Here is a 23,177-nt window from a genome sequence, read left to right as displayed (position 1 = left end):
GCCCTGAACTAAGCGCTGAGAGGCGTTTCCCGGGTGAGAATTCCCTTATATCTCAGATGGTGGAGGCGGGGTTCACAATCTTAGAGTGATTCCCAAGTTTCATTTTCACTCTGCTGCTAAAAGGGTGCTTGTATACCCCTTCTTGACTTTCCTGAGGTAGAAATAGCCCAGTTCTGCTTCCCTAGGTGGTTGTCAGCTGGAGTATTTTTCAGCTGTGAGAGTTTTAGGAGTGGGAGTGAGATTTGACCTAGATAGGTGGCGTTGATCAGTATTTCCCTTTGGCTTTTGGTTTCTGGGCTCTTGCTTTTGTAGTGGAATTTGGTCTTGGAAATAGGATTAGGATCCTTGAAGGCGAGCAAGCGGATTATTGGTTTGGCAGCCCTCGCAAGCCTTCACACTGCCCGGGGATTGGTAGATTGATGCATCTGAGACAAGGGAGTAATAGTAGGCTGGAGATGGCCCATAGTTGTCTTGTGGATTTCAGTCTCAGTTTTTCTCATCTTCATCTCTTTGAGGCGATAGCCCTGTGAACGAGTTCTAATTTATATGGGTCTTGTAACTGGGGGAGGTGGTTCAAAGGCGGGACGATGCTTGTGGAGCAGCACACCTCCAGGGGGGACTATAGAGCTGGAGTTCTTAACATGCTTGCTGTGGCTTTCTGCTTCCCCACAACGGTAAATTTGACCCCGTCAAAAGAGGGTTTTCTCCGTGGTTTTTACAAAGCGCTCAGCAGGATCAACTACATCGCAGTCAGAGGAGAATGTGTACATCCCCCTAGAGTTATTCTTGCTATTCACCCTCTGTCCTGATTTGTCCTTTAGATCAAAAGGTCCTTTCAGCAAGGTGCGCGCTGGCCCCGGTCGGGGTCGGAAACGTAAAATCACCCTCTCCAGCCAGTCAGCGTCTTCGTCGGAAGAAGGGTATTTGGAGCGAATGGACGGCCTGGACTTCTGCCGAGATGGCAGTACCCCCCTGAAATTCAACAAGAAAACCAAAGGGCTCATTGATGGCCTTACCAAATTCTTCACCCCCTCCCCTGATGGGCGGAAAGCTCGAGGAGAAGTGGTGGACTACTCTGAGCAATATAGGATCAGGAAAAAGGGCATCAGGAAATCAAGCACTTCAGATTGGCCCGCAGGTAACGATCCCTTTGACCGTTTAAAGAAATGAATAGTTTGCGTTGATATTAGAGGTTCAGATTTGACCTTCCTTTCCTTCCAGTGGGAGGGAGATCCCAGAAAGAAAAAGAAAAGTTATTTAAAACACAGGTTTTGTTATCTTTAAAGAAGTTAGCCAAACTTGTCACTAACTCATGACCTAGAGCATTTCCAGAATGATTGGCAAGAAGCAGTAAATAAGAAGAGTATATATATATATATATATATATGTTTGTGTGTGTGTTTATTATGTATGGGGCTGTTGGAGGTTTCCTGAAGGACCCTGAGTGACAGCTGGCAAATGAGCACAAACAAAAGAGATTAGGATCTATCCCCTTTATTAGAACCCTTTTGAGTCTTTTTTTTTTTAAGCACATTTGAATGATTTGTCAGGTGTCAACAGTCACAACAATCCTCTTGGCCTGAAATTCTAGGAAGGTCTGAAATTGTGGAATTGCTTTGGCTTTTCGTTATTTTCAAACCAAATTGAAACTGTTAATAGAAATGTCAGTTTTTTGTAGCGTACTCTTCTATTTTTGAATATGGCAAAAATTTAAAACTAACTGAAACTGACTTTTTGTTTCCATATTTAATGGAAATAAATTTGAATCTATTAGAGTAATGCTTATTCAAAGTCTGTCTCACTGAAAAAAAAATTTATATGCTAGAGCTGTCCAATTATACTGCATGAGAAGGGCTGCCATGAAAATATAAAAAATGAATTCAGAGATACCTCTAGTCAAAACAGTTTAGTGGATGTTTTTTGCTTACCAACAACACTTTTTGTATCATCCTTGAGTGAGGGTGGTCCTTTTGGATTTGTTTGCTTTCTTTGAAAACCGGTAGCAACTAAAATCCCTGCATTATTCTGGTGGTAAGGATTAAGAGAGTAGGATGGGCGGTGATAAGTGGGTCTATGATTTTACATTTTTCCACTTCAAACTGTACAAAATCGCACTTGGAATTTTTATGAATTCCACTTCATTTCCATTTCATTAGGTTCTACGCCAAAATAAAATTGCACAATTTACTTAAATTCGAAGAAGAACATGCCAGTGTTCTGATATCTGCTTGATAACTATTTTCTGTCTCAATTCTGTATCTCTGTGTGGCTTAGACACAGAGATCATTTAGGCCAAGCCTATATGAACGGGGCAGAAATGCGAGAAGTCTGTTCAGAGAGCACAGAACTAGGTATCGTCTCAGGATGGGAGAGAGAGGGAGCACTCAGCTTTGCTTTCCCCTCATTAAGTACACAATTAGTAAGTGTATCTGCTCTCCTCCAAAGATTCCCTTCAGTAGAGAGACTCCCCCTTCTATAACTTATTCGTGTGAATGGCCAAGCGAGTGCCACATGCTCTCTGAGAATGAAAGTAGTTTCATGTTTTTCCCTACAGTTTGCCACTAGGCCAATTATGGACAGTCTACTGGAGGGGTGGGCAACTCTTTATTGCAGAAGAGCCAAACAGAATGAAACCTTTGTGCATTTAGTGTGCACGGTTCCCCCCTCCCCATGCATGTGACAGCAGTCGGTCAGTCAACCAATCACATTTTTTGAACGCTTACTGTGTGCAGAGCACTGTATTAAGCACTTGGGAGAGTACACTCTGCATGGTGGACGTGATGATGTGTCTGGGCCTCACAGCTATTAGAGGGAAAGGGAAGAGGTGGGAAAAAGGAAGATAGGAGAATGGGGGAGGACAAGGCAGGACAGGGGGAAGGGAGTTAGGAACAAGTAACTCCCTGCAGCACCTGTCAGCAACGGTTGACCTGCTGGGGACATGTGCCAGGTGGGGCAGGTGGACACCAACTTCCAAAGGGCCACAGACCTGTTCCCTGCTTCAGGGATCCTGGGGAGGACAGAGGGGCCTCAGGATACCCTGGAGCCTGGGCTCATGCTGCTCTAAGGAGGAAATCCTTACCCTCATCCTCCAAGGGATGGAGTTTTTGCCCCTCACGTCAGCCAGAGGGAGAGGAACCCCTGTCTACCCTGGATGTTCCCACTCACTCAATAGCTCTTCACCCAGCCGTGCACCCTCCATCCTGCCCCAAAGCCCCCCAGCTCCCTCCTCCCACTCACAGCTCTGAAAAGCTGCTAAGCCTGGAGGGAAGGAGGTAGGTTCCCCCCTAAACACCCCACTTCTGCCCAACCCACTGAACTGGGGGAACTGCAGCGGAAACCCTCTGCCTGCATCAGCGCCAGCAGGAGAGGCTGTGCAATGAGGGGTTTGGGAGTGGATTTGGTAAGGTGGGCGTTCTACCCTGCTAACAAGGGGAAAGCGAGGGGAGAGGAAGGCAAAGAGGAAAAGAGTAGAGGGGGAAAAAAAGAAAAGAAAAGAGAGAGGGAGATGAAGAATTGAACTTATTCTTAGCTCAGCCACCATTGTCACTAAACTTGGCTGCTCTAAGTTCTGGTGTGCATTGGGCCCGGGATGAGTGTTTGCAGTACTTAGAGTGGCACTTCCCTGCCTAGGGCCTCGCCCACCTGCTATTACTATCCTCACATGTGGCTATTGGCTCCTGTGCAGGTGGGGAATGAGCAGTCGTCTTCCCTGCCCGACTTGGCTGGCCCACCGCTGTTGCTTACTGAGGGTGGGTGGCTTGTGGATCAGGTGTGTTAAGCCAGAGCAGCTCGAGCTCATTTTGCCATCAGGTGAGGGATTGAACCACCATCTTACTTCCCTCTCCTCTTCTTTCCAGATGGGGTGGCCTGATCATTTCTATTGTGGCCGTCCTCACAGTGCTGAGTCCACAGATGAGCATCCCTGCTCAAGTGCACATTTGAGTCCAAGAAAAGCCATATGTGGCTTGCAAGCCATGTGTTCTTCACACAGTCGTAATATAAGGATTTTCGGGAAAGGCAGAGATACATATATTGATTAGTGAAACTCTAAGAATAGTGAATTTGGTCTCAAAAAATACTTGAATGAAAACACTGTAGTGTTCTTTCTGGGTTGTAGAGGATGAGGATTAACCTAAAGCAGGCATTGGGAACCCTCTTGGCCGGCATGACATTTTGGTCTACCAGAGGGACTTCTGGCTCAGAGGCGTCATGGCGACAGCTCTGAAGACCCATCCTAACAACCCGGGATTCCCTGGTGCCCATAGTATCACTGCAATCCAACTGTAGTCTTAGGAGGAGAGGGAAAATGAAAATTGGTACCAGAATGTAGAGTGCCAGACTTGCTGAGCCACCTTTTGGTGTTTATACCGGAGATTGCAAATTCCTGATCAGTCCTGCTCTACTAAGGAGTGCTGGGCAGGGCACATTCCTGTGCCCAAGGGATCATTCTCAAAGGAATATTAATCTCATCTGGACTCTTCAGATTTTCATGATTTCTTTAAACTAGGGAATATTGTCACCAGGGAATCTTTTATCTCTGCATATACAGGAAGTTACTCATTTAAAATTCAGTGTGAGGAGGAAGAGAAAAGTTTTTCACAAGTTGGTCTTTTTAGCCACACATGTAGCCAGAGGAAACAATGCTATCTTCAAATATGAAGGGCTGCAATCTACATAATCCCCCTGTTGTTCTTGTCACAAATTTCTTTGTTCTGTTTAGTACCATAATTTACCATACTGCAGTAAGTGGATAACAAAGGAGCATCCATGATTCTTAAGGCTCTGAAAATGTTTTAAAATGATCCCCGATATTTGCAGGGGAGGCTACAGCCTTCAGCTGAATCAAATATTAACAATTGGGTGTGAAACTATTGATGTTGTTTCTGAGAAGGTTTCCTGTCTGCTGCTGGAGAAAATACAGGGTCCTTGTAATGAGATATTGAGTTATTTCTAAAAGAGCCAAGCTTCTTGGTTTTCACTCATGGTCCAGGTAATTGAAGCAATACCACGTTGTTCTTTTTCCATACTTGTTAGGATATGGAGAAACATAATTTTAAGTTTACTTTAGTATCTATTTTTCACTGAGAGGAAAAGCAATTTTGTATAATTTTCCTGCTGCTTCAAAATTAATTTCAGGCTCTATAGATTTCTCTTTGTCACTTTTTTCAAAAGTTTTAAAAGAATTAGCAAACAGTAAAATCCAGATAGTTGCCATATTAATTGTAGAGCAAATGCCATACAACTGTCTTTATAAATACCATCGATTGATTGATTTAGCATTAACTAGCGCTTTTTCAAGTGAAAAATATCCTGTTGTTATTATAAATGAGGTTTCAGTTTTTAATTTCAGCTCAGACTAGCTAAGGACATCTGAATTTGTTGTGACTTTGTTAATATGTCAGACTGTAGTAATGATCTATGAGAACTGTTTAATTTGCAGACAATCAGGATGGCTGGGATGGAAAACAGGAAACTGACGAGCGGCTTTTTGGAAGCCAGGAAGTCATGACCGAAAAAGATATGGAATTATTTCGAGATATACAGGAACAAGCACTGCAGGTAAAATTAAATGCAACAGAGGGAAATAGTGACTGCCCTACGATTATGTATATGTAATAAGTAGTCCAGTAGACTTTTCATTGTCTTCATTACTATCATTTTCACCATCCTTCCAAATAACAATATTTATTGAGGATGTACTTTGTGCAGTATGCTGTACTAAGCCCGTGGAGACATATAGAAGATGCTTAAAATGGGTTCCTTGCTCTTAAAAGAAATGTCAGTTGATATAGTGATAATGAGTGAAAACCAAAGTGCACAAGAGTGGCTGAGAGGGCAGAAGTGGGGGGGATTAGTCAGGGATTGCCTCCTGCGGAAAGTGTTGTCATAAACAATAAGACTCTGAAGCCATTTTTGGGACATGGTTTGACAAAAAAGAGGGAGTAGATATTTCAGTTGAGGGGCAGGACACTTGAACAGTAGGTTGGAGGTGGGAGAGTGATGATTAGATTTCTTTGAGGAGAGCAAAGAGAATGAGCTGGGGATTATAGAAGGAAGTAGCTAAGAGCCAGGCAGATTGATATGCGTGAAGCCAGTGGTGAAGAATTTTCATCTTATGGGTAAAACAGTGGAGAGCTATTGGAAGTTTTGAGGAGGAGTGGATGTGCTCCAGTTGGCTTTTTAGGAAAAATGGTATAGGCAGTTGAATGTAAAATTGGCTGAGAGGCCTGTAAGGATGGGTGTTAGACTAGTCTAGCTGAGAGGTGATGAAGAATTGAAGAGTGGAGAAGAAAGGGCTAATGAGCAAAAATGCTATGAACCAGCAGGATTTAGAGGTTAAAAAAGTCTAAATTGCCCTGCAAACTCCTCAAGTAATGATAACAGTCACTCGCTCTTCCCCTCTGCTTCCCTGCCCAGTTTGTCAGAGATTCCCCATCCCCCCTCTTGCATATATGTTCATAGGTGCTGTGGGGCTGGGAGGGGGAAAGAACAAAGGGAGCAAGTAAAGAGCGTTCAAGAGCAGAAGGGAATGGGAGAAGAGGAAATAGGGGCTTAGTCAGGGAAGGCCTCCTGGAGTAGATGTGCCTTCAGTGAGGCTTTGAAGGAGTGGAGAGTAATTGTCAGATCTCAGGAGGGAGGGCGTTCCAGGCCAGAGGCAGGACGTGGGCTAGGGGTCAGCGGTGAGATAGATGAGATTGAGGCACAGTGAGAAGTTTATGGGCTGGTTTGCGGTAGGAGAGAAGTGAGGTGAGATAGGAGTGGGCAAGGGGAATGAGTGCTTTAAAGCCAATGATGAGGAGTTTTTGTTTGATGTGGAGGTGGATGGGCAACAACTGGAGTTTTTTAAGGAGTAGGGAGACCCGTTTTTGAAGAAAAATGGTCTGGGCAGCAGAGTGAAGTATGGACTGTAGTGGGGAGAGACAGGAGAGGCTGGGAGGTCAGCCTCCCAGGAGGTTAATTTTGCCTACTTAAACGTAAAACTGATAAAATAAGTTTTAAAAAGGAAGAAATTTTCCTTTGTCCAGAAAATTAAGTCTACAAATATTTTTACTTCTATTTTCCTGGAAATACTTTTCCTTTTAACATAAAAATATATGTGCTGCAGGAGACCTTGCTCTGAGAAGATAAAAAAAAAAAGCTTAAAAACTTCTCCAGTCACCCTGTAGGTGGAATCACATTTTTACCATCACCTGATCCTGTGGGTTTGAAAAAAGTAATCTGATAAGGACTGTTTATACAAGAAGTGACTTCTTTTGTGTGCAGTATAGTTTCTAGGACACAAGGGAGATTTTTTTTCAGCCATGAAAGAAGAGCAACCTATTGAGAGTACTTATCTTTTTGCTAACATAGGAAGTTAAATATCAGTAAATTAATAAATGAAAAAAATATTCATATTATCACACAGGCTTCAAGAAATATTGAACAGTTTATGATGAATTCTAAATTGTCCAATATTGAATCTCGTGTGATAAGGTGTATGGACCTTTTTTATATTCATAATGTAGGGATTTTCTTTTATTCCTCTTCAGATATGTTGGCTGTTTATTTACTGTTGGTTGTTCCACTGTATTAGTACTGATCTCAAGGCAAATATAGAGAGGTTCCTTAAATAAAGTTAACATTTTAGTGTATGAGTAAAGTATAATTGCTACAAAATTTGCATGGCAATGGGAAAATTTAGGTAGATTATGAAAAACAAGTCCCCATTCTTTGAATTGAGAACCGAATACTCGCTGCTCAGGACAATACATAAGTGGAATATTACCAGTGTGTGAGATAGTAACTTGGCTGATCACGTTTGATTCTTGGTGCAAAAGAACCCAGAGAGATGAGATTGTGGTTGGAAAGCAATCTGGGTAATTTTTGTTTTTGGTAGAGATTGGGTTAAAGTCCTGTTCAGGTCCCTCGGCTGCTTAGTAAGTGTGTAGAGCTGGGTTAACCTCTGCACCTGAGCAAACGGAAATGAACGCAGAGCAGAGCTGGGAGGAACTCACAAGGGATCTTCCGGGGGGGCGGCTGTGGGTGCGGGGAAGGTAGAAGAGGAGCGTGCACAAGCCTAGCAGGACCAGATAGGACAGGTGAAGTCCGTGCGGGAACTGTTGGACCAGTCTTTCTCTTGGTACCCTCTCCGTTGGCTGCCGTGATGTGCAAGCAGCTCTACTGGAGCTGGATCTCCACATTCACGTTGCGCATTCATCTAGAGGAGGGGCGAGCAGCTGATGGGAAGCCACTCCCGCAACAGGTGCTTATTTCCTTCTCTTTTGTGTTTGTGCGTGCTCCGTTTTGGAACCCCACACTCCAAAATTTGTGCTGGTTCTCGTTGGATTCCAGTGTCTCCAAGTGCCAGGAAGCCTGGCTTTTGGGAGCAGATTGAGTAATGTATGAGACAGTGGCTTGGGGAGAAGGAGGCTGATTGCCAAAGAGTCGGAAACATATGCCCATTGAACTGTTGTTTGATGGTAAATTGTCCTATTTTAACTGCACGGAACACAATCGATCCATTTTAAGAAGCGAGCATTTCATATTTTAACGCCATTCTGTGGATTATTTTGTGGTTGTTATTGCTGGAGTATTCTCAAAACTAGTGCCAAAACTCATCTTAGCCTCGCTAATGTAGGGTATTTGTCTTTTGTTTAAAGCTATCTGAGGAAAAGATGTTGATTTCTCATCTGACTCTCTTATAATGAAACCCGAGATAAATCCCAGGGCCTTTTACTAAAAGGGAAGGGTGGGAAAGACCTGGGGGAATTGAGCAAATGAGCTGTGGCAAAGAGAGCTTCCTTAGAGTCGAACTTGATAATTCTTGGATATTAAGAGATAAATTCTGATTTTTTTCCGAGTTGTACAATCTTCTCCTGTCTTCTGGGTAGTATTTTTTATTAGGTATTTGAGTGCAGTGTAATCTGTTTTGACTTATCTATTTAAGGCACTGCACATCTGCCCCCTTTTTTTTTAATTGTGGAAGGAATATGAGTGCTTGCTCCAAGAGGTTGAAAAGATAAACTAAATCTACCTTTTTACCCAATGACATCATTTAAAATTTGAGTCCCCAACTCAGTGCTCCTTAAGAGCAAGAGCCTGGTTTTCTGATTCTCTGGTAATTTCCATCAGTGCATACAGAATACAGTGCTTTGTACAAAGTTGGACCTCATTGTCTACTTTAGGGAAAACCTCCACAGGATCTGTTCCAGTGAAATCTGTGAGTTTAAACTGAGGTTCTGTGCAGAAAAACTGCCTTTTGGTGGTAAAATTTTAGGATATTAGTTTTCAAAAGCAGTCCTTGACATGGGCTAATATCTGAGTATCGAAGCCGAGGCATGAAATAAAGAGAAAATGGTTTTCAGAGGTAGTGAGTTTTGAATTGGTCCCCAGACAGATAGCTGTCCAAAATACTGCAGGGGCTGAAGAGTCAATTGAGCTAGAAGGAATGTGCCCCTTGGCAGAAGGGGAAAAAAGAGAAAAAGTCCATATATGTTAGAAAGCACACTCTTTGCTATTGAGGTATTTCTTCAAAGTACAGCATAAGGAAACTGAGGGTTGCCGGGAACAGATAGGGAGAGTGCATTGTTAATGTTTGTGTTTTGCAGTGTTCTTTATTTACTATTCTCAGGTAGGTAAAAAGGGAATAAGAGAAAATCATTTTTCACTTTTCTCAAGTGGCCCTCTTTCTCCTGTTGGCAAAACTGAGGTTAGATTTTTTTCTTGTGATTAGAATTGCAGATATTTTCGTGGTTAAGGTGCCTTTTTACTTTTAACCCTAGAAATAGACTTTGGAAACATAATATTAGTAGTAATAAGGTTTATTAAGTGCATACTCTGTGCAGAGCACAGTATTAAACTCCAGGAAAGAGTATACTAGTGGGAATTAAACAAAAACCCAGCCCCACAGCACTTATGTACATGTCTGTATCATTTTATTTATTTATGTTAATGTCCGTCTCCCCCTCTAGACTGTAAGCTCATTGTGGGCAGAGTCTGTATCTGTTTATTGTTATAAAGTACTCTCTCAAGCGCTTAGTACAGTGCTTTGCACATAGTAAGTGCTCAAAAAATCCGATCGAATGAGTGAATCAATGCTATCCCTCAAGTTGCTGACCACTTATAAATAAAAGTCAGGAAGAAAACTTGAGATAGGCATATTGGGAGCAATAAAGCAGTAAAGCATTAAAGCGACGTAAGAGACAAGGTCACATATATGGTACACAAAATAGAAGCAAAAGTCAGCAGGGAGCTGTGGCTGGAATTTTAGGCTTCTTGTGACTAAGTCCATGGCATACCTGAAACTAAAGCTGTGGCTACCATGGCCACCAGCCTGCCTATGCTGCAGATACTGCTGCCTTTCCTGCCAGGGTGGCAGAAAGTAGGATGGGATGGTGTCTGCTCAGTGGTGCAGAGGGGATCCAGTGCTGATTCCCAAGGAGGCAGGCGGGGCAGCAATTACCACATGTTTGGCAGGGCTGGAGGTGAAGAGGTTCGCAGAAGCAGAATAGTGGTTTTTGTACCCAGTCCAGAGCACACAGAGCATATTGGGGGCGGGCAGAGAGATCCTTAGCCTCAAGAAGAGCCCCTGAGGGCACCCAGGGAGTGGAACAGGCAGGGGAACAGAAGTTCTTCTTTTCTAGATTCCTAACTTCATGAGAAAGTGTTCAGTTTATAAATCCTCTAGCTTATTGGCTGCAGTTTTTCTGGAAATCCAAAGCTCACCTCTTGTTCTTTTTTTTAGTGCTTTCAGTCCGAGCCATGCGTCTCCCCATCCTTTTCACTGTATTTGTGCTCCTTACAATCGTCATTCATTATTCTGTCTATATTAGTGTGAGGTGAAGCTGCAAATCCACCAGGGTCTTCTCTATGTGTTATTGATTATAGAAATTCTAAGTGGTGCAAAGAAACGTGCTAGCTTTTTATTTTTTCATTGGGGTTTCCCCCCTGGAGAGTGACAGTTTGGGGATTGACTTCACAACCTATCAGCTTGTTCTTGTCTTTTGTAGTACCTGTGGGATCCCAAGCAGATAACAGCTATAAACCTCTTCCTCTTTATCCCTCTCTGCAAACTGCTGATGGGTCTAATTTTGCTTTTATTCTGCTTTTCTCATTGCACAGAAAGTAGGGGTGACTGGTCCTCCTGATCCACAAGTCCGTTGTCCCTCTGTTATTGAGTTTGGGAAGTATGAAATCCACACTTGGTATTCTTCTCCATATCCACAAGAATACTCAAGGTATGTGATGAAAAAATAATTTATGTTTATTTGGGTGGAGTGGTATTCGTCTGGTTGAGTCTTTAGTTTGTGGGATTGCTTCGTTTCCTCTACCCCTTCTATCCATAAGACAAAGGCCCTATGGGAAGGGTAGGAGAGAAAAGCAAGACTGATGGTTACTTGGAAGAGAAAGATAGGAGAAGAGGTGGGGAGATTCCCCTCTGCAGTGGCAGAAAGAAGTTGGGTGTGCTGGTTGGATCACCGGGTGAAACTCTGGTTTAAGGGGAAGGGACCCTCTCCCTGAGCAGAAAAAATCATGTCTCATTAACCTGAACGATTTAGAGGCTAGAAGTGATCCAGAAATGGGCTAAGGTGGAACTCATTCCCACTTTTGGAGCATTCCACCAAGCACTCCTCATGCGAAGGAATCTAGAGTTGTGGTCATCATATTTGAGCTGTTGATGATTGAAATGTTTGACTTGAATAGTACTACTCTGAGTTGATTGAAATTTTGAAGGAAATATTTTCTGTGCATTTACATTTTAAATAAAAAAAGGTATTTGTTAGGCACTTACTATGTGCAAAGCACTGTTCTAAGCGCTGGGGGGGGGGATACAAGGTGATCAGGTTGTCCCACATGGGGCTCACAGTTTTCATCCCCATTTTACAGATGAGGGAACTGAGGCGCAGAGAAGTTAAGTGACTTGCCCAAGTCACACAGCTGGCAAGCGGCAGAACTGGAATTAGAAACCACGACCTCTGACTCCCAAGCCCGGGCTCTTTCCACAGAGCCATGCTGCTTCTCAGTTATGCACTGGAAATAGCCATTTTCCTTTAAAAGGCACAGCAAAAAGAATGGAGAATTGCAATTTTATATATCAGTGGCTGTTTGAATGTGGCCAACCCAGGGTGCAGTCATTCATTCAGTCAATGGAATTGAGTGCTTACTCTGTGTAAAGCACTGTATTAAGTGCTGTGAGAATACAACATATTTGGTAGACATATTCCCTGCCCACATAGGACTTACAGTTTAAATAGGAGGAAAATCAGGTATTGAAGCTCCTATTTATAGATAAGGAAACTGAGGCCCACAGAAATTGTGACTTGCTCAAGGTCACACAGCAGGCAGGTGGCAAAGCTGGGATTAAAACCCAAATTTCCTTACTCCCGGGCTCCTGCTCTTTCCACCAAGTCATGCTTCTTCATTAACTGAATTAAACTATGGCCTTCAGCTTAAACAGGAGGTTTGTAGAATTGTGAGGTTAGGTGTAGGTCAGGAAACTGTGTGTGGGTGTGAAGGTGTTTGTAAAACGGTATCTGAACCTGTGTGAGAGTATGGAATTTGCATCGGGCTTTTTAAAAAATTTATAATCAATCAGTCATATTTATTGAGTGCTTACTATGTGAAGAGTAACGTACTAAGGACTTGGGAGAGTACAATAAAACAAATTTGCAGACATGTTCAGTGCCCATAACGACCTTATACTCATTTTACCTCAGCTCTGCCTATATTTGCAGTAGCACTGTATGTTTATTTCATAGTTTTGCTTAACCTTTGAAGAGGTTGAGGTCGGGCTTGTGAAAAGCAGTGTGACTCGCTAAATAGGTTTATCTAATGAAAGTAGAAAGCATCTTTGGTGAAAGTAGAAAGCTTTTGTACTCCGCGTCAAGTACCTAAATATTTTGTCTCAGTTCATGTTCCTATCCGCTTTGTGGAGATCATTGCCTTAATAATGAGTTACTGCCTGGAAAATGCTTTGAGCCCTATATAGTGAAGGGAGTTTGTACGAGTGTGAATTATTAGTATCAGTACCATTTATTCAAACTGGTTTGCCCAGGAGTTAAATTTCTTGGGCAGCTTGGAAACTTTTATTTTGTTTTCAGTGAGAATTGTTCAAGCTGTCTCAACCACAGGAGCTCTAAAACTAGAAAAGGAAGTTGGTTCAGAATGTAGATCAACTGTAAACAAGGCTAAAACACAGAGAGACTAAAACCACAAATAAACTCAATTCTGCCTGAGCGCATGTTTTTACTATGCATTTTGGCTAGACTTTTGTTAGGGAATAAGGGAAAGTATGCCTAACAACGTGAACCTATTTGTAGCATGTGAATAAACTGTTTATAAGCATGCAGCATGCATGCACTTGTGAATCTTCCTTAACTCAGAGTTTTGCAAGAATGTAACCCCTTGGTTAGAGGGGAGCTGGATGTTCCTTGCTTTTCTAATCCCTGGGGATGGAAGGAATTAGTGTGGCACTATAAAATTAGCCTAATTTGACAAAATATAAGAAAGTATTGGGTTCTTACAATGAACCTCATTACTAAGAACCCTTTGGCTTTACAAACATTTTTCAGAGCTCCCAGAACAATTGTATCATTTCAGTGAAGCTTTTATTTAAAGTAACACATTCCACAAAAGGAAGTTTCAAAATCAAGTATCCTCTAAAAATCAAGCATCCTCCAAATTCTGAGACTCCAACTTCATCTCTTTAAAATGTATTTATTGCAGACCTTTTTTTTCCTTTTCATTACAGAATAAATAGGTTGCCATGAGGTATCTTTACATTTTCTCACACTTTCAACGGTTTGGCAAGAATAAGAGAAACATACTGTTCAATACATTAGAAAGAAATCAGTTTTATAATGTAAACTGTTAGAATTCCCAAACTAAGTTGATTCAAGGAAAAAAGCGGAGGCTGCAAAGTGATCTTAACAGGGCAAAGTTTTACATTATTCTCAGTACTGAATAATGAGATTAAGTGATTTACATTAGTTTTATGACCAAATCAAATTCTACAACTGGGCCACTTCCAGGAGATTGATTCTGCATATCAGAATCATATCATTGAGGGATCTGCAAACCTGAAATATCATAATCTGGGACCCAGTGTCCCAGCAAGATGTTATGAATATGTTGGATTACTAGGAATTGATGGCTTTAAGGCAAGGAGAAGGTAACAGTTCTGTTTTAGAAAAGGCAAGAGTGCAGAGAGAACACTAGTGCTGCTCTAGGGACATCTGATATAAATAGCAGGAAATTCTGCTTACTTTACTCTAGATGATAATATCAACTCATAGGAGACTGTATGGTTTTTCACAACTCCTCTACCACCCCACTACCGCATTTTAAGGGGAAAAGAATAAGAAGAACACACCCTCAAAAGTGTGTATTTTGCATTGTTTTTTTGCAGCTCAAGCAGAACAAAGAAACTGGCTATTAATCACAGAAAAGTGTAAACTCTCACATTGCTTTCGGAATGTCACTTTGCTGCACTTTATTGCAGCAGTATTTCGACGTATATGACCAGGTGGTTGTTTTTTAAATATTCCCATAAATACCTGTTTGGAAAGGAAGAAAATTATGTGTGCCTACAATTTGGAGAAACTTGAGGCTCCAACTTGGTGCTGGGCACTAGGTCATAGTGTCAGGCTTCTAGGGTCTTTCATTGTCTTCAATAGAAGATCTGGGATTCTGTCAGATGCCTGGTAGGTGGCCATGACTCTATTTATTGCCATTGTTCTTGTCTGTCCGTCTCCCCCGATTAGACTGTAAGCCCGTCAAACGGCAGGGACTGTATCTGTTGCTGACTTGTTCATTCCAAGCGCTTAGTACAGTGCTCTGCACATAGTAAGCACTCAATAAATACTATTGAATGAATAATTTCAACTCAGTGGTTTGATTTCTGGGTACCCGGAGTGGGTCATTTATGAAAGAAGAGCAGGGTCCAGAGTGGTGTGAGCTCACGGGAGTTGAAGTGGATGAATTTCACTGCTGTCTCCACTGCGTGCCACCTTAGAAACCCCAGGACCAAGGAATGACCATGATCATTAAACTCAGTTTACAGTGCTCTCATCATTAGACGGAAGTGGATATGCTTATTGGATCTTACTGGATCTTGAAAATTTTATGCTATTTTCTATGATTCCGAAATGTGGTCCCAAAGCAGATATATTCAACAAGGTAGAAGAGATGAGAGGAGCATCGGTGTTGGGAATAGAAGTCCACAAGGATGCGGACTTTTGGAATAAAGAGATTATTGCACTAAATATTTCAAATAAAGCAAGAAACATTTTAAAGATACAGTGAAGTACTAACCCAAAAGGTATGGCCAAGCTATAAGAAAACAAAGGGACAAAAACCGACAGATAATAATGATGATAATAATGGTATTTGTTAAGCACTTTCTAGGTGCCAGGCACTGTACTAAATGCTGGGGTGGATAAAAGTAAATCAGGTTGGACACAATGCCTGTCCCACGTAGGCCTCAGTCTCAATCCCTATTTTACAGATGAGGTAACCAAGGCACCGAGAAGTGAAGCAGACAAATGGCAGAGCTGGGATTAGACCTTCTGACTTCCAGGCCTGTGCTCTATCCATTATGCCATGCTGCTTCTCAATATACCATGACAGACCATTCCAGAGTGTGACCATGAGGAATAGGCTGGCATTTTTAGAGAAGAGGCTACAAGAACATTGTGATTGCAAGAGGCAGAATCAAAAAGAGGGCCAGTTTCTGCAAATATTTTACATATGTAATTGCCACACTATGCACCAGCGTAAAATTTCACCTTCAGTTAAAATTGATTGTGTTTTACATCATCACCAGTGGAATTTATTGAGGGCTTACTCTGTGCAGTGCACTGTACTAAGCACTAGGCAGAGTTCAGTACATCTGAATTGGTAGACACCTTCCTTGCCCACAACAAGTTTGCAGTGTAGTGGGGAGTTTACAGTCTAGAGGGGTCTTAGTGTCTAGAGAGGGCTTACAGTCTAGAGCGGAGACTGTAATGTATAATAGATACTCTCTCTCTCTGTATGTATGTATGTATATATATATATATATGCATATATACATATATATAAAGTGCATATATGTGTATTTTATGAGAGAGAGATATGGAGGGAGAGGAAAATGGCGTGCAATTATGACATCACCTGAACTAATTTAGAAGGAGATTTATGCAGCACTAGTTTTGAAACCAGCAGTAAACCTGACAGCGGCGTGTGGTAGAAAATGATGTTTAGATTTCTGTTGAATCTCAAGTCTTTTTAATTCATGTGAATGGATAAATCTTTGCCAATTTCTTTATCACAAAGATGGGTCGGGGTTTGTACATTTAGAGCTTGTATGGTATTCAAGTTTTCTTCATTTGTTTTTCTCTCAAGACAGTTGAAGCCAAAGAAAACCAACGATTACATCATTAAGAGCTCTTTAAATATTGCTTCTCAATCTTGATAATTCTCTGAGTTTCATGTGGGGAGCAGAGGTTCTTAATTTTGCTTTCATTTCCAGGTCCAGCTTTGTGTTTACCCTTCCTTTATCTTGACTCTGGGAAATCTAAGGAGGACTTGGGAGCAGTTTCTCTACTTTTCTTTTAAGAATAGACTCACCTCTTGATTTTTACCCATCTTTAGGACCTTTATGCTTTAATTGTGTCTTGTCATATTAAAATTAGAAATTCAAGTATGACACTTTCAAAATAACAAACAGGTGTGTGACTATTTCCTTGGGGGCCCATTAAAATGAGTTTACTGTGAATTAATTGGTATTGAATACTTCTGATGAAAATTTCATTAAAACCTAATTTCTTTTCAAGACTTGTGGTGATTTTCATCCATGAAAGAATGAATGAAAACAACACAATTTAAATGCACCAGATCATGATAAACAGAAATTAGAAGTAAAGTAGAAACCAGGAAAACAATTAAGGCCTGACTCTTAAATGGATTCTGGCATACATATCTTACAGTATAATCTCAAGGTTTTATTCCATCTAATTTCAAAGGACAGTTTCCTTTATAGATTATTCCACAATGACAGTTCCTGTAAAGATAAAGAAGTTTATTCAAACATTAATAAAATTTTTCTCTGGTCTGATACTGAGTTTATCATCAATTGTCCAGTTGAATAAAATCTCACCATTAGAAGCATCATCTTTAGATATAAGGAATGGTTATTACTGTGGTAATAATATCAAAATCCAGTGTGAATAACGATCTCTTTCTATGTTCTTTCCCCTTAAAATTACCAACCCCTTCCTACGATCTTAACTACCCATTCTTCTCATATATGCCCTCATAAAAGATACTCCTGTTTGTCACTTAACTCTCTGATTTATTGATCAAATCCCGAGAACTTTAAAGGCTTACACAGAAGAGTTTTAAGAAGATTGGAGCAATTGCCTTTTCTGCATCCCTGTCATGAACAAGCAAGGTTAGCAGCAAGGATTATCAGAGCAGTAAATCCCAAGATTTAAAGTTGGTATTGAAAGATGGGGCTGGCATAGGTTTTAGGGAAGTTGGAGACGAGTGAATGGTGGCGAAGAACCCCTCAGTGATAGTGGCAAGGAATGGAAGAAGAGCCTCTTTCTCGGTTACATCCTCTTCGGGAGTATGGCAGCAGCAACCCCTGCCAACACTACCATGATCCGATTGGCCCTTCTAATAATAACAATGATAATGATAATTATGGTATTTATTAAGCCCTTACTATAGCCAAGCACTGTTCTAAGCGCTGGCTTAGGTACAAGTTAATCAGGTTGTCCTACATGGGGCTCATAGTCTTTATCCCCATTTTACAGATGAAGTCACTGAGGCCCAGAAAAGTTAAGTGGCTTGCCCAAGGTCACACAGCAGACAAGTGGCGGAGCCGGGATTAGAACCCATGTCCTTTGACTCCCAAGCCACGTCCTCTTTTCACTAAGGCACGCTGATGCCAGTGCTGCCTGAAGCATGGGTGTCTGATCTTGCCTGAAACGCCCATCCGGGGCGTGGAAGGGCCAATTCTGGGATGATAAGACAACTGCAGTTGCCCTCTCCCTCTTTCACTTGGCTCAGGAGATAGGTAGTGGCTTCCCGGGTCCCACCGAAATGCTGACATTTGGGTGGTGGCACCAGAGATGGTGAAGGAGGATGGTGCTGGTAGCAGCAGCAGAGGAGGGGTTGAGCCTATACCCTTCCTGTCCCTTTCCACTTGATAGTCTCTCCTTCTCCTTTCTCTTTTTCTCCCATTCTTTCTTGCGTACTTTTCCCCTTCGCCTCTCTTTTTCCTCCAACTTTCATAGCCCGGTCTCATACCCCATCCTTTCACATAATATTGGTAATAATAATTGCGGTATTTGACTTAAAATGTCCCAGGCCCTAAACTAAGCATTGGGGTGATAGAAGCAGATCAGGTTAGTCACAGGCCCTGTCTCACATGGGGCTCACAGTCTCAGTCCCCATTTTACCAATGAGGGAACTGAGGCACAGAGACGTGAAATGACCTGCCCAAGGTCACACAGCAGGCAAGTGTCAGAGCCAGGTTTAGAAAGCAGGTCCTTCCGACTCCCAGGCTGGTTGCCCCACCCACAAGGCTACGCCGCTTCTCTGCTTCACCTGCCATCCATTCTCCATTTCCTATTTCCCTTTCCCTCTGTCTCCTGTTTCCCCATCTCCCTCCCAGTTAGTGAGGAGGAGATGCCCTGGCAAGAATGGGTACTTCAGGAGCCCTAACATCCCATATTGTTTCCTATCACAAAAGTGTTTGGGATAGGCAGGAGGATGTTTGTTCATTTCAGTTCCAGATTGTATAGACCTTTTGTTTTGGAAGCAGTGATGTACTTGATAGTGGGGTGGTGCAAATTGAGGTGAGGTTATTTTGTGAATTTATATTGTGAGTTGTTAAATATAAGCTTATTTCTTGTTTTTGTGAACCCAATTGGAATATAAGATTACATTTGAAAGCTATTCACCGGGATGGTTGAGGCAGTCATCTGCTTGGAGGGCGGGGCCCGGACCAGAATATCTTGAGTCCCTTTCAGGTCTATGATTTAACGATAACATTTGCAGTCGTGATCAGGATGGGGGAAAACAAGGAAAGAATTGAAAATGAAGTACAGAGAACAGAAATTGGGGAAGAATGTTGAGAATCAAATTTTTGGTGGAATTAATATTCAGCACCATCAAATGAAGTTAAGAAAAAACATTTGGTAAGATAATATTTCTATGTAGAAACACAAAATTTAGCAAAGCAGCTTCATGACAAAGAAATAGCAATTGATGCAGTGATTGTTAGGTTGCCAGTTTGGAATTGCTATTTTAGGACAGAGAGACTTATCTTAAAAAAAATTAGGAAAGCAATTGTTATTCTTACCCAAGTCCACCAATTCTGGATGGGGCACGCTCACTGTCATTGAATTAGAACTGTTATAATAGAGCCAGTAGTTTTTACTGTTTTTTTCATGTTATTTGTTAAGTACAGTGCCAGGTACTGTACTAAGTGCCGGGGTAGATACAAGCTAATCAGTTTGGACCCAGTTCATGTTCCACTTGGGGCTCTCAGTCTTAACCCATATTTTATGGATGAGGTACCTGAGGCACATTCATTTGTTCAATCATATTTATTGAGCGTTTTTACTGTGTGCAGAGCACTGTACTAAGCCCTTGGAATGTACAGTTCGGGAGCAGAGACAATTCCTGCCCAACAACGGAAATGATTTGCCTCAAGCCACACAACAGACAAGTGGCAGAGCCTGGATTAAAACAGAAGTCCTTCTGACTCCCAGGCCCTTGCTCTATCCCCTAAGTGGTGCTGCTTCTCAGTAACTTTTTGGGTGGCCCACTCTCCTCCTTTCTCAGTAAGGAAGGGCCTGACTGAAAGCCGGGCCTGTGACAAAGTTCACCCCGTCCTAATATCGAAAAGCAGCATTCTGGATCCTTCATGACTTCGAGTTGCGTACAGGTGCTCCTGACCCCACCACCAAGCCCTGCTTGCTTTCTTTGTGTGTATCCCAGGTCCTGTGTGTTTCTGTGTTTCTTCTTCCCCTGAGTCCAGATATACTTTTGCACTTCCTTAATGAGGAGTGTGGGTACATGCCTCTATTTCCCTGGGACTGATTTGTGTTTCTGCCTCATATAATTTTTGCATACTCCCACCTCATGTTATTGATCACGACAGGTGGGAGGAAGACCCACTTTCGGGTCCTCAAGTGCACTTTGTCTCCTATCATCCCAAAACTGTGAATAAGCCAAAGTGGGCTAGTAGTCCGTGAAACTGTTGGGGAGTCCTTACATGTCACATAGAGAGAGGCTGAGGAATTGATTTGCCTATCGAAAAAGAAAGGACTCATAATAATGAGTAATGGGAGGAGATGCAAGATCATAGATAATCAATCAGTGGTATTTATTGAGAACTAACTGTGTGTGTTTGGGGAGAGTATAGTACAACAAAGTTGATTGACTCATCCCCTGCCCATCAGGAGCTCACAGTCTAGAAGGGGAGTTAGACATTAAAATGAAGGAAAAAATTATAAGTATGTACATAAGAGTGCTGTGGGGCGGGGGTTGGGGTGAATGTCAATTGCTTAAAAGGTACTGATTAAAGTGGGAGCCGTGTGAGAAGCAACGTGGCATAGCGGATAGAGCACAGGCCTGGGAGGCAGAAAGAACTGGTTTCTAATCCCAGCACTGCCACTTGTCTGCTGTGTGACCTTGGGCAAGTCACTTAACTTCTCTGTTCCTCAGTTCCCTTATCTGAAAAATGGCACTTAAGACTGTGAGTCCTTTGTGGGACTTACTGTGTCCAACCTGATCAGCTTGTGTCTACCCCAGTACTTTCCACAGTGCTCAGCTAACCAATGCCATAAAAAAGTGCATAGATGGCCTAGAAGAGAGGAGTAGGGGAAAAGAGGATTTAATTGGAGAACCTCTTGGAGGACATGTGATTTTAATAAGACTATGAAGATGGGGAGAGGGGGAGGGAGTACTAGGCATCCACAGGGAGGTTATGGGTGAGGGGTCGGTGATGACATAAAGTTCAAAGATGGATGCATGGATGGATGGGGAGTAACGATCATAGTAGTGTTAGTATAAAAAGATCCTAAACAAAATCTGAGCATCATTAACTGAACATATATTATGCTATGTTTGTTGGTGTTTAATTCTGGATTGATAGCTAGTCAGTCATCAGTGATATTTACTGAGTGCTTACTGTGTGCAGAGCATTGTACTGAGTGCTTAGAAGAGGACAGGTCAGTACTCCAGGAAGCCTTCCCCGACTGAGCTCCTCCCCCCCCCCCCCCCCCCGCACACCCTATTTCTTTTCCCTACCATCCCCCCTCCGCTGTTCCCCCATCCCCACCACACAGCCTTTCCGTATATATCATTATTTATTCATTCATTCAGTAGTATTTATTGAGCGCTTACTATGTGCAGAGCACTGTACTAAGCGCTTGGAATGAACAAGTCGGCAACAGATAGAGACAGTCCCTGCCGTTTGACGGGTTTACAGTCCAATCGGGGGAGACAGACAGACGAGAACAATGGCAATAAATAGAGTCAAGGGGAAGAACATCTCGTAAAAACATTGGCAACTAAATAGAATCAAGGCGTTGTACATTTCATTAACAAAATAAATAGGGTAATGAAAATATATACAGTTGAGCAGACGAATACAGTGCTGAGGGGATGGGAAGGGAGAGGGGGAGGAGCAGAGGGAAATGGGGGGAAAAGAGGGTTAAGCTGCGGAGAGGTGAAGGGGGGGGTGGTAGAGGGAGTAGAGGGAGAAGAGGAGCTCAGTCTGGGAAGGCCTCTTGGAGGAGGTGAGTTTTAAGTAGGGTTTTGAAGAGGGGAAGAGAACTCAGTTGCTTCCTCTACCTGTAATATATTTTGCTGTCAGTCTCCTCCATTAGACTGTAAGCTCCTCGAGAGCAGAGATCATATCTACCTACTGTATTGTATTTTCCCAAGTCCTTAGTACAGTACTCTGCACTAGGTAAGTGCTCAATAAATACAATTAATTGACTGGTACCAAACAGTGGGTAGACGTGACCCCTGCCCACAAAAATCCTGCAATCTAGAGGGAGAGACTTGACAAAAGAAATTACAGATAGGAGAAGCAGCAGAGCATAGGATATGTATGTAAGTGCTGAGGGGTGTGAGTGGGGTTGAGCATGAAAGTCCTTGGAGGTATGAATACAAGTGCATAGGCAATGCAGAAGATTGGGAGAATAGGGTGGAGAGATGAGAGGCTTGTCAGAGAAAGCTTCCTGAAGAAGATATGAGTTTAGTAGGGTTTTTAAGGTGGGAGGAGGAATGGTCTCTCAGAGATGAGGGAGGGCACATAGTTGGAGACAGTCTTTAGAATTCATTGAGACTTTTGTATCATCAACTTAATCGTTCAGAAGTTGCTAATCCAGTCTGTGCTTTGTCTATGCCCTCTGCAAGTTTTCTGCTGCCTTTTTTTTTTTGCTACGTCACGGATGATTAATGCTTCCCCTGGTGAATGAACACAAAGAGAGAAAGGGTGAAATTAAAAGTATCAGGAGTAAATTTTCCTTCTTGTCAGTTGCCCTGATGAAAGTTTAGTGCATGAGGAGACTGAAATTTTTGGTTAAATGAGGCTTTGAGAGAGTGTTTATGGCTTCAATTGGTTCATGCTATTCTTGTCTCCAATTAGCAAGAATAATCAAAAGTTGGCTATATTAATGCACTTATATAGGATTTTTTCTAATATTGAATTTATATTTAGGCTAATGGTATTCTTTATGATTTATCATTTAGCAAAAGAATTGGAGATACTTTTAAAAATGTGTGGAAGAAATCTTAAGCTTCCGATCAGAGGCTTATCAAGTGAGTCCCTCTTGGCTAGCAAAACCAGGGGTTTGGATGTTGATGTGAAAGCTGGAAATATTTTCAGTGAAAGCTGTGTTGGGTAGAAACAAACCACAAAACTGTGTTTTACTTTTAGAGACCAGTGTATTTCTAATTCTGATTAGAATGCCTCAAATTCTTCAAAAATCAAATAGTCTCCTCTTAAACTTTGCTACCTCTCTATCTATCCTTAAATGGACACATAAAAAGATAGATTGACAGAAACCACAAAACTGTGTTTTACTTTTAGAGACCAGTGTATTTCTAATTCTGATTAGAATGCCTCAAATTCTTCAAAAATCAAATAGTCTCCTCTTAAACTTTGCTACCTCTCTATCTATCCTTAAATG

General features: G+C 42.0%; 1 protein-coding gene across 2 annotated transcripts in view; it reads left to right on the top strand.

Moving 5' to 3' along the window:
- Window positions 1-23,177, top strand: part of KAT6A (lysine acetyltransferase 6A) — a 95,823-nt gene that overhangs the window by 50,012 nt on the left and 22,634 nt on the right. For both annotated transcript variants that reach the window (XM_029064695.2, XM_029064697.2), the window contains exons 7-9: window positions 822-1,138; window positions 5,441-5,559; window positions 11,101-11,216. In XM_029064695.2, the coding sequence (XP_028920528.1) occupies window positions 822-1,138; window positions 5,441-5,559; window positions 11,101-11,216 (552 nt within the window). The remainder of the gene's footprint in view (window positions 1-821; window positions 1,139-5,440; window positions 5,560-11,100; window positions 11,217-23,177) is intronic.

The sequence above is a fragment of the Ornithorhynchus anatinus genome, chromosome 5 (assembly GCF_004115215.2).
Source record: "Ornithorhynchus anatinus isolate Pmale09 chromosome 5, mOrnAna1.pri.v4, whole genome shotgun sequence".
In the NCBI taxonomy this organism is placed as follows: domain Eukaryota; kingdom Metazoa; phylum Chordata; class Mammalia; order Monotremata; family Ornithorhynchidae; genus Ornithorhynchus; species Ornithorhynchus anatinus.
The sequence above is the reverse complement of the archived record's forward strand: the minus strand, read 5'-3'. Positions and strand labels throughout refer to the sequence as shown.